The 12,408-nt window shown below is 35.3% G+C and overlaps 1 protein-coding gene across 1 annotated transcript in view; it reads right to left on the bottom strand.

Annotated features, from left to right (window-relative positions):
- The window catches only part of LOC131935890 (importin-9), a 65,925-nt gene extending 53,544 nt beyond the window's left edge, over positions 1–12,381 (bottom strand). Inside the window, exon 1 of the mRNA XM_059292617.1 lies at positions 12,243–12,381. Within this exon, the coding sequence (XP_059148600.1) occupies positions 12,243–12,378 (136 nt within the window). The 5' untranslated portion in view covers positions 12,379–12,381. The remainder of the gene's footprint in view (positions 1–12,242) is intronic.
- Positions 12,382–12,408: the final 27 nt, after the last annotated feature.

The raw sequence follows: 12,408 nt of genomic DNA, 5'->3' as shown, positions 1-12,408 counted from the left end.
AGGCTAGGTGGGCCTTCAACTCACTGCACCCGATGTGGAGGTCCACGGCCCTGTCACTCCGGAGCAAAATTGAGATTTTCAACACAAATGTCAAGGCAGTGCTGCTCTATGGCTCAGACACTTGGAGGGTTACGAAGACAAATACTGATAAGCTACAGGCATTCGTAAACAAATGCTTACGGCATATACTTAAAATAAGATGGCCAGACAAAATATCAAACAAAGACCTATGGAGAACTTTAAAGCAACAGCCAATAGAGACAGATATAAAGACCTGTAAATGGGGATGGATCGGACACATATTAAGAAAAGAAAAAGGAAACAAAATCGCAAAACACGCTTTGGACTGGAATCCCCAGGGAAAAAGGAGGGTGGGCCGGTCAAGGAAGACATGGAGAAGAAAGGGTGAAGAAGAGGCGAAAACAGCTGGGCTCACATGGGCACAGATAAAGGGAGCAGCCCAAAACCGAGTCCGATGGAGATCTGTGGTTGCAGCCCTTTGCTCCCCAGGGGCCACAAAGGAATGATGACGATGACTGCATATAATTAAAAAGTCCAACGAAAGGGTGTTGCACCCTTTTATCTATATATATAATTCTCTTCTGGGAGCCGTTAGAAAACAAGCTGCAAGCGCCTCCTTGCAGTCCCCTCTCTTTCTCTCTATCACTATCACTACCACCCCCACATTTTCTGGTGAGCTGTGGTCACGCTAAATGTTTACAAAGCTAAATGTTTACAAATCGTAGAGCCGTGTTTCTATTAGGGGCAGATAATTTAGTTCGATTTTAAACTTACTGGAGGTAACTAAGAAATAACTAAGAGGAGGCTGCTTTCACGGGGGGGGGGGGGGGGGGGGGGGTAGGGTCGGGGTAAGGGGAAAGGGGGGGGGGGGGGTAGTGTTTTAAAGCAAATATTTTCAGTGGCAGCATTGGTACTGTCGAATTCACAAATTATGAATTACTGAAAAGTAGATAAAAAGACAACTAAATAGCGGCATATGATATGCCGCGGGTCGGCTCGTAGTAATTATAGTGACTGCAACAGATGTATGTCCAGAATGTTACTATAATAGATAGGATAAATTTGGTGATTGATACTGAAGCATGTAATAAGAAGAATGCTGAAAAATAAAACTAGTGATGGTGTGGTAAAGCACTCAACTACTAACATGCAAGTCTTAAGCTCAGATCTCAGACGAGTCTGTCTGTGCAGCGTGCAGCATCCACCAAGCTCAGATGAGGGAAAGTAAAGATAGCTTGGCAGAGAGCTAACCACACCATCACTTCATGTGCAATGGTCAAGAAACAGATAAACTCTACTTCAGCTGCTCTATGGATGATGGATTGACAGGTCCAAAAGGGAAACTACTTCAATATACTAGGGCAGGGGTTGGCAACCTGCGGCTCGCGAGCCGCATGCGGCTCTTTTGATATCAAAATGCGGCTCTCCAGCACCTTGAAAAAATACTAATAATCTTAATAAAAAATAAAACATTTCAAATAAAAAAAATGTTAGTGGCTCTTTAAAACCAGGGAAATTTTGAAAATTGTAACTTTTGGCTCTTCCGCTTCAAAAGGTTGCCGACCCCTGTACTAGGGTCTTTATCAGGACCTATTGATATTTTGGTACAACTAATCAATAGAAAAACCTTAAATTCTTGTAAAAGTTTATTAAGCTAAGTGTTAAGTTGTACCACATCAGAAGTTACAGCTTCCCTGTCTATCTGCTTATATGAATATATCGGCAATATGCTGTATTGTTTGTTATTTGTTTTTTATTATTAAATGTAAAAATTGTATCCTAAATTATTATGAATAATAATTATCATGCCTTTTTTGTGTCTTTCTAAATTCACTGCCTTATTAATTAGTACCCCCCCCCCCCCTGTCAATTACTGCGCCTTTTGTTTATTATTTACTAATGTCATAGGCATAATTATTACAAATAATTAAATAAGTTTATCACCAAGCTTCTTTACTTATCATCTATATATATAATTCTCTTCTGGGATCAGTTAGAAAACAAGCTGCAAGCGCCTCCTTGCAGTCCCCTCTCTTTCTCTCTATCACTATCACTACCACCCCCACCCCACCCCCACATTGTCTGGTGAGCTGTGATCACGCTGTTTACATTTTACAATCATAGAGACGGGTTTGGTGACGGCTATTAGGGGCAGATAATTTAGTTTGAAACGATTTTAAACTTAGAGGAGGTAACCAAGAGGAGGCTGCTTTCACGGGGGGGGGGGGGGGGGGGGGGGGTAGTGTTTTTAAGCAAATATTTTCAGTGGCAGCATTGGTACTGTCGAATTCACAAATTATAAATTACTGAAAAGTAGAAAGAAAAAAAAACAACTAAATAGCGGCGTATGATACGCAGCGGGTCGGCTCGTAACCAATAATAGGCCCAGACTTTATCAATCGATACATATAGCATTAGTTATACTAAGAAATATGCCCAGGGCCTAGATCTACAACTTATTTATAGATTTATAAAGTATAATTTAGTATAAGCCTTAAATCTAAGTGTAGATATGTGTGAAATGCTTGACACTAGTTACTGTAAGCCTAAGCTTCTTGCCTGTCGTTTTTAATAGATAACTTGATCAATGTATTTTATCTAGTTTTAACAGTGCCACACACAATTTAAATTCTTTCCAACTTCGAAAACTACACCATTGAAAGTTTTATTTTTATAGACTTATAGCGGGAGATTCAGGGGGAAGTCACTCTATTTTACAAATGGCTGCTGTTTATATAGCATATCTTACTTGCAGACACTGCTGTTTATTTCTGGCCTATATTGATATATTTAGCCATTGATTTAGGTTTATTATTCATTTATCTATAATATTTGACACAAACATATCACAATATACTTCTATTACAGCCTTTACAATGAGGTAACGTTTTCGTACATTAATAGCCGCGGGCAATTTTACTAAAGATTTTGGTATAAAAACACTAATCATCATATAAAAATAAAAATTACATATTCTTGTAGAGCTCAACTATATGAAAACAAAAAAGATTTTCTTTCTAGCTCAAATAGTTTTCTTTTAGCGAATTTTTTTGTGAGGGGTGGAATCCCCTTGTTTTTGCATTGGCCAATTGTGACAATTCATGGTATACCTGAATAAATTGAGCATAGTTATTTTGCTTGCAGTTGTATTTTGTTCATATTTGCAGAGTTTAGCTAGAAAGATATATAGAACTTGTATATGCTGTTGAAATGAATAAAAATAATACAGAAGTATATTTTTGTGTTGGCTTCCTTCCATAACCCCAAAAAAACTGTGCTGCGCAAATATGAAAATGTTTCTAAAGCAATGTTTTACAGTGAATGAAAGAACTACATAGTTAGCAATCTAAAGTACATGACTTGAACACTGTGTAATGTGCATATAACTGCCCCATTATTTTGGGCAGGTGAAGTAGAGTCCATCTTTAAGCCATTTTGTTATAAGTGAACTGAAGTTATCAGATCAATGTTTTTATATGTGTATTGTGTATGAATTTGGATTTTCAGCATATAAATATAACTATAAGTAAGGGTAAGTAGAACTTGAATACTTAAAATTACAGTTAGCACATAGCTAGTGTACTAAGTGTAGTGTATTCTAAGTGTAGCAACAGACAGGTAGCCTATGTCTGACTCGGCAAAATTTTACTTCAAGCAAAACTAGAACCAGAGTTTAAAAAATGAAAGACAGGTATATTTAAATATTTTTAAAACAACAAGTAGGAGATTTGTGTGTACATTACATAAGAATTTTGTTGTTAGTGTATCAAAACTAAAACCCGGCAGATCGGGATGAAGAAATATAACATTGGCGTCAATGGGGCAACGTGACCTACTTGCGGTGACTACTAATGTCAAAGTCAAAATATCCAAAAATAAATATTTCTATAAAAATGGGATGTAGGCCTATCTGCTTTGGAAACTTTCATTATCTAAATGGAAACTTTTCAAAAATCGCGTTTTTAACGCATTTGAAGTTAACCTTCATACAGCGGTAAGACCAAAGCAGAGACAGCATGCAATCAGATCACTAAGCCATCAAAACAACTGGAAAACCATTCTACTTTTCATTTAACATTAGCAAATGACCTTTTAAACATAATTAATTACCATAAATTAAAAACTTATTAGTATGCAAAACCAAATCTCGTGTCCGGTATCAGAAAATAATGGGAGAATTCGGGTCATGTTTTTACAGTGAACTCGGTCGATACCGACAACCCTAATTTTTAGATTTTCTTACTAAATCTAGAATTTACCCAAATTTCAAATCAAGCATGACTACTGAATGATAGACATCAATTAGGCACTAATTTAGAAGTTTTTAGTTTGTTTTAAACTAAATTACTTAATTTAATATTTATTGACACTCACAAAAATGCACAACACACCTCTCCATGACAACTCTTCTTACGCTTGAAGCTAAAGAAAACCACAAATAGGTTAGACTTTTTAAGTGGCCATGTACCCAGAGTTCCCCACTAGTGATCATCAAATAGCGGTCTCGTGGTTTAAAAAAATAAATAAATTTGGTTGTCATTCAAAAGTCGTGTCTTATTTTAAAAAGCGCATGCAATATTTGATTTATTTCTTCATATAATGATAAACCTAATACTTCTACAACCTCCAATTCATTTTTGTGACCTCCTGGCTGATATTTTAGAAGTTCTATTAATTTTAATGAGACCGACTTTTAAATGTAGTAGCGAGGCTCACTAAATCTTAATTTTAATTATTTATTTTTTTAACCAATACCAATAAAAGCTAGAGATATTTCTCTAACTAACCAGGCACTACATTTGATGATTTTAGCTCATTATGAACTAAAATACATGATTTTAATTATTGGTGCCATACAGCTTAGCTGTGAAAGATTTTTCCATGACAACCAGTCAAAGATCTGGTTCCTAAAGTTGACCTGAAAACAACCAAGGAGGTTCGTAAGGATCTTGTGTGGGGAGGGGGAAGTGGAGGTATGCTGCAATAAAACAAAATCGAAAGGATACTCGTAACTTGGTTATGTAATCTATTTACTGTATTTCTAGTAAACGCCAAATGAATGAACCAAAAATAATCACGTATAAATGTTTAAAAATATATAGATCTAAACTTTTTAAAGGTATTCATTTTCACTTTTATTCAGTCTTGAGTGTAAATAGGAATGTTTAATTAGGACAATTAGGCCTAATAATAATAGATTGAGTTAACGGCGGAATCTAACCCTCCTCCCTTATCCAGCATGGAAGCTTTGTCCAGGCTGAGTTTTAAATATTAAAAAAAAAGTAGATCTATATAGACATAATAAAATATCTGTTTTTATTTTTAAAACTGTCGTTGCATTAAATTTCATCACATGTGAGCGAGAAATGCATTCCAAACATCGCCACTCATAGGCTGTGCGTAGTGACGGCTCGCTCGCGTTGTTTTGTCAACGAGAGAAACATCGCCCGTCCGAAGCTAGACATATCCAGGCGGAGTTTTAATACTTAAATTTGTATCTAGAGCTGGTGTCTAGATCTATTTAAAGATTGTTAGGCTACGCCTATCACATTAACGTTGATCACTTGTGAGTGAAAAATTATGCAAATTCGTCACGAGCCCGCTTGCGTTCTTTCGTCACGCGAGCGTGTGCGCAAGTCCAAGTACTGTGTCAACTAGATCTAGATCTAAGAATGCAAACTTTTGTTTATGCAGGCTGTCCTCTAATATGATTATTATAATTTATTAGCCTAGTCCTTCTGGATCTAAATCATAATAATCAATTATATAAAAAATGAAAGCAAATGAAAATAATATTAACTATAATTCGATCAAGTCATAATTAGTAATAATAAAATCAAGTAAATAATTTAGCACCTAGACTTTACTAGACGTATCGAGATCGCGTTTCACCACGAGATCACCGGTTTACGGGCTTTTACAGAAATACCAACTAATTCCTATCTTCCCATGTTCAGATCGAAATACTTAATTAATTTGTCCAGCAATGTAAAAATCAAAATTGGAAAATATTCACTTAACGATTGTCAACATAAATAACAACACAAACGTAGTAAAGAGTCGATAGAGCCACCTAGGCAAACGTCTCCCCCCCAATAGCGGTCACGTGGGTTATGGAATTTTTACTTTTGGTTTTGGAGAATTTTTTTAAAAATTAGCGCATGTAATATTCGATTTATTTTTACACAGACTGCTAAATCTAATATTGATGTACTTTCGGTTTCCGATCTACATCGTAGTAGCTAATATTTAAAAAGATCTACGAATGTTTGTCGGCACCACTTTTTGAGCTTCGGTCTTCATTATCCAAAGCAATTTATAGCGTTTCTCTGGCATATTTAGCACTGCCATTTATAGTTTGTTTACATTATGTGAAAAAACCGCCATTTTTCACGGGGTAAACATTTTAAAAACGAATTCCTAGAAAGTCACTTGGGCAGACAAGACAAATGTCCGAAACTAAGCGTCCTGTATAGGACGCCATGTTGTTGTTAGCAACCAGAGACGCTTTCAAGTTAGTGAGCCTCGCTAAAATGTAGCCTTCATTCTCCAAAGCAAATTTAAAAATGCTTTTCTGGCATATTTAGCCTTGCCACCTATAGCATGTTTTTATAACGTGAAAACCCGCCATTTTACTCGTGATAAACATTTTTAAAAGTAATTCTAAGAAGGTCTCTGGAACTAAGATGGAAAATTGTCGGAAGTCATGCATCCGGTCTGTACACCATATTGTTGTTAGCAACAGGCCACGCCTCCGAGTTAGCGAGAAATACTACTAATTTTACGTACCCAAAACGATAGATTACCATTTTTTCATTTGCCGTGGATAGGACCCCTAAAATTATTAAAAACCGTCAGAAAACGACGCGTGACGTTTCAGGGTCAGAGGTCAATCCAGCCATCTAAGCAACGAGCCGGCCTATAATATTAGCTTTTCTTACTAGGTTTAATTATGGATTTTTTTTAAATAAAATATTCTGTTATTTCAAATACACTATTAAGTTCCTTACCCCTTAAGAGAACATTTGACACCACATTTAAATATCTAGCTTACTCAGTTGACAAGAAAAGAGAGAATTTTAAAATTAGTCTAGAATGGAAAATGAATGACAAAACCCACGTTCTCGATCCCTGCCGGCATGACATGACGTCGTGAACTGGTGTGCACAAGTTTTTTAAGGGGTGTGTCAACTTAGGTTATTTACTCACCGGAAAATAACAAAAAAAACCAACTGATTGATAATAAAACTAGATCTAGTTATTTATTAAATTGGTAAAGGAAAATGTACATTACAAATTCTACTCTACATGTTATTCATACCATTTTTTATGAAATAATGAACACTTGCATAACTCAAATTACCATAAAAAATATTTTTATTTCAAATTCTAATTTTATTAAATATGCTTAAAATAATATGATTGTTATGATAGTCTATAAATACAAGAAATAGGCCTACATTTTACACTCAATTCACATTATATTGAGTCAACAGTGTGGAAGCTGAAGTTCATACACGGTATTAGTGTCTTTTTTTTTACATTACATTTTTTTTTCATATTGAAAACGTGACGTGTAATTTTTTTTAATAAAATCTCCAAACATCGTCACTCGCGTGATTGCTTGCTTATGTTTACTATCCCGCGGGTGAAAAATCCCACCACGGTCGAGGGGTCACTGTGCGGTCAGCAGGCCTGTAGTACACGTCATAGAATGAACACGCGTACACGAGATCGTCGGTGTCTTCACTTCTCTCTCTCTCTTCCCCCCCCCCCCTTCTTCAAGCAAATTATAATAGAGTAGAGCCGAATGGATACAAAACTAAGACTAATTTTAAAACTTAGCTTAATTTTTCTTTGTCTACTCTCTTAAAAGATAAAGCAAATGTAGTTTAATGTAGTAAGGTAAAGTAATTTAAATATTCAATATCAACTTGAAGTCGATCTATCTTGATAAAATCTGTCAAGAAAAAAAAAACGATAAAAGATCTCCATCCTGAACTTAAACCAATTGTAATTTTAACAGACGAAAATGATGCTCGCGCACATTTTTTTTTAACTAGATCTACGTCTAGCTTTAAAAATAATAAACACATAAACGCTTAAAATGCCCGTAAACAGATTATTTAGCGCCAAAAAAAAAAAAAAAAGGCCGCTGAACAAGCATTGTTTAAAATACGCAGAAATGAAAAAGGCTAACGGCCTATCAAATAAGTCTAAAAATCGCCCGAAATTAGGCCTCGCTCTGAAAAAGGCCACAGAGCATCACTGATTATATAAACGAATAGGCCACGCAGCGTTGACGAGGTTAACCACCGGTCACGAATTAAATTCAATGCAGCTACTGTCGGCCCACAGTGAAGAAAAAAAATCAATAATAGGCCCTACTAATATTTTAATAAAATTACTAATACAATAATAATTTCCACAATTTTACTTTTTCTGCACACGCTACAGTTGAATTATAATTAAAATACTAGACTTAAAGGTTCATTCCGCAAAAAACAAAAACTAGTTGTTTCTGTGAGGTAACTAGCGTAACAATGACGTCACGATAGTAAACAAAGCGGACAGAAATTTCTGCATGGGTACCTCATCCTCATATTCGATTTTTAAAAAATGTATCAACAGATCTGTAATTAATCATTATAAATATCTCAATTATATATTTCTGCATTTGTACCAGGGGGTTTCGACCATGTACTGGGCCGTTTAAGGCGGCAGTTCAGTTTTTCCCAAGAGTACTCGACAAAAATAGCGTGTATTAATTAAAACCACGTATCTCGTGAATATTTCGAACATTTTAAGCCATGGCGTCCATTTAGTTAGCATCTCACATTAAAATAATGATGAGATTTTGCGATATTAGCAGTTTTTTCATTTGTCGTGTAACGGACCCCTAAAAAAAAACGCAAAAAAACGCAAAAAACGACGAGTGACGTTTCAGGGTCAGAGGTCATCCCGCCATCTCAGCCAGGAGACGATCTATTTCTTACTAAATCTAGAATTTACCCAAATTTCAAATTAAACATGACTACTGAATGATAGACATCCATATTTAATCCATTAGGGACTAATTTTGAAGTTTTTAGTTTGTTTTAAACTAAATTACTTAATTTAATATTTATTGACACTCACTGCCATGGACAACACATCTCAGACATCTCTCCATGACAACTCTTCTTATACCTGAAGGCACTTGAAGCTAAAGAGAACCACAAATGCGGTCCGGTCCGGGCACCATATTGTTGTTAGCAACCGGCCACGCCTCCGGGTTAGCGAGAAATACTATATAATAGTCTGGCGCGTTGCTTAGATGGCTGGATTGACCTCTGACCCTGAAACGTCACGCGTCGTTTTTAGACGGTTTTTACGTTTATTTTAGGGGTCCTATCCACGACAAATGAAAAACCTGTTAATCTCGCAATTTTTCATCATTATTTTAATGCAAAATGCTAATAAAATGGATAATATGCCTTAGAATGCCAGAAAAAATCGAGATATTTGTTGTTGTAAATAATGAGAGGATTTCTAGTGGAGCGCTCTCCGTAAAAACTGAACCGCCGCTAAAAACGACCGACCTCCGGGGAAAACGGCCCGACAGACTCTAAGTTATTATATAATTGAGATATTTACCTTGTATATTTACATTATTATTGATTCTGGTTTCCAAAATCTTATCCCAAAATGAGGTACCCACGCTGACATTTCTATCCACTATTTTTAGTATCATGACGTCATTGCTACGCTAGTTGCCAGACTGAAACAACTAGTTTTTGTTTTTTACGGAATGAACTGTTAAGTCTAGTATTTTAATTATAATTCAATTGTAGCATGTGCGGAAAAAGTAAAATTATGGACATTATTATTGTATTAGTAATTTTATTAGTATATTGATTTTTTCTTCACTGTGGGCCGACAGTTGCTGCATTCGTGACCGGTGGTTAACCTCGTCAACGCCGCGTGGCCTATTCGCTTATATAATCAGTGATGCTCGTTCAGTGGCCTTTTTCAGAGCTAGGCCTAATTACGGGCGATTTTTAGACTTCATTGAGCCTTTTTCATTGCTGCATATTTTAAAAAATGCTCGTTCAGCTGCCTTTTTTTTTTTTGCGCTAAATAATCTGTTTACGGGCATTTTAAGCGTTTATTTATTTATTTTTTTAAGCTAGACGTAGATCTAATTAAAAAAAATTTTTTGTATACAGCTGGCTGTCTAGCATGTCTGATATGTGAACTTTAAAAAAAATGACCGAACTTTAAAAAAAAATTTACCAGAAGTAGGAAAGTAGGTCTGTTTTTTAATTTGCTTGAAGAAGGGGGGGGGGGGGGGGAGGGGGGAGAGAAGTGAAGACACCGACCATCTAGTGTACGCGTGTTCATTCTATGACGTGTACTGAACTCACGGTGAACCCGCGACCGTAGTGGGATTTTTCATCCACAGGATAGTAAACATAAGCAAGCAATCACGCGAGTGACGATGTTTGGAGATTTTTAAAAGAAAAAAAAATAACATACGTCATGTCTTCAAAATGAAAAAAAAAATGTAATGTAAGAAAAAAAAAAGACACTAATACCATGTATGAACCTCAGCTGCCACACTGTTGACTCAATATAATCATCCCCATAATGTGAATTGAGTGTAAAATATGTATTTGTATTTATAAACTATCTTAACTATTAACTATTACTATCATATTATTTTAAGCATATTTATTATTTAAAATTAGAATTTGAAATAAAAATATTTATTATGGCCATTTGATTTTTGCAGGTGTTCATTACTTCATAAAATGGTATGAATAACATGTAGAATAGAATTTAATAAATAATAAAATAACTACATCTAGTTTTAATTATTAGGGAGGCTCACTAACTTAAAAGCGTCCTTGGTTGCTAACCAGAACATGGCGTAAGGATCGGACCATGACTTCCGGCGAGTTTTTCGACTTAGTTCCAGAGACCTTCTTAGAATTACTTTTAAAAATGTTTATCACGAGTAAAATGGCGGGTTTTCACGTTATAAAAACATGCTATAGGTGGCAAGGTTAAATATGCCAGAAAAGCATTTTCAGAAATTGCTTTGGGGAATGTAGGCTAAATTTAAAGTCGGTGTCATTCAAAATAATATAACTTTTTAAATATAGATCTCCATATCACAAAATTGATTTCCAAAGTAAAGCATTATTAGTTTTATCATTCTATGAAAAAATAAATCAAATATCTTCAACACTTTTTTTTATAAGATGTGTCCAAAAAATGACAACCAATTTTTTTTATTTTTTTTGACCACGTGACCGCTATTTGAATGGATACGTTTACCTGGCATGGTTTTTTATTTTGCTCTATTGTACAATAAAAAATGTTATAAAATTAAAGAAATAAAAGAATTCAAACATCACTTCTGTCTTGTCTTTTTTAAAATTCTTTTCTGATGACATTCTCTTAAATTTTTTTCCTCTATAAATATATCCCGACGATAGACGGGCCAATTCTACTTTTAGGAACTCTCTTGTGAAAAAAAATTAGATCTATTTCACGGTCACTTAAAAAGTTAAACCTTTCAACTTTTAACCAGGTTGTCATGGATGATCCGTCATATCATAGCTGTGAGTGACAAATAAATTTAAAATTCAATAATTTAGTCTAAACTCGCTACAACCCCCAAATTTAGTGCCTAGAGGATAAAGTATGGACGTTTTTTATTCAGTTGTCATGTTTAAATTGAGAATTAAGTAGATTTCACAAATAGTAAGAAAAACTAATTATCAACCAGTTGCTTTTTGTTATTTTCCGGTGAGTAAATAACCTAAGCTGACGCAATTACCATGGCGGGAATTAAAAGCTCGTGGACACAAGTCCACGACGTCATGTTATGCCGGTCGAGGAGTAAGAACGCTGTTTTGTAGTTCATTTTCCATTCTCGGATAATTTTCAAATTCTCTCTTTTCTCGTCAACCGAGTAAGCTAGATATTTAAATGTGGTGTCAAATGTTCTCTTAAGGGGTAAGGAACTTAATGGTGTATTTGAAATAACATAATGTTTTATTTTAAAAAATCCATAATTCAACCTACTATATAATATAAACATTGAAATCGAAAGTAGACGAACCAAACGGCCTACATTTTTAACTCGCCATGGCCATTGCATTGTCCATCTCGCATTTAACCAAGAAACACGAGATAAATTGTTTGGGTTTGAAAGGTTATTTGAAACCCACCTTCAGTGACTTCCAAAGCTTTAATTTGATCTTCGCCCCCAGATCTCGTAAGTAGATCAGGCGATAGTATTGCGTTCAGACTATCGTATATTATTTCCTTTAGAGAACGGTTTCTCTCCCCGTCAGCTCCCGCCATTTTAAATAAAATTGCAAACTTCCGTTTCGC

The sequence above is a fragment of the Physella acuta genome, unplaced genomic scaffold (assembly GCF_028476545.2).
Source record: "Physella acuta isolate Inbredline_101_S28 unplaced genomic scaffold, ASM2847654v3 ptg000163l, whole genome shotgun sequence".
NCBI lineage: Eukaryota > Metazoa > Mollusca > Gastropoda > Physidae > Physella > Physella acuta.
The sequence above is the reverse complement of the archived record's forward strand: the minus strand, read 5'-3'. Positions and strand labels throughout refer to the sequence as shown.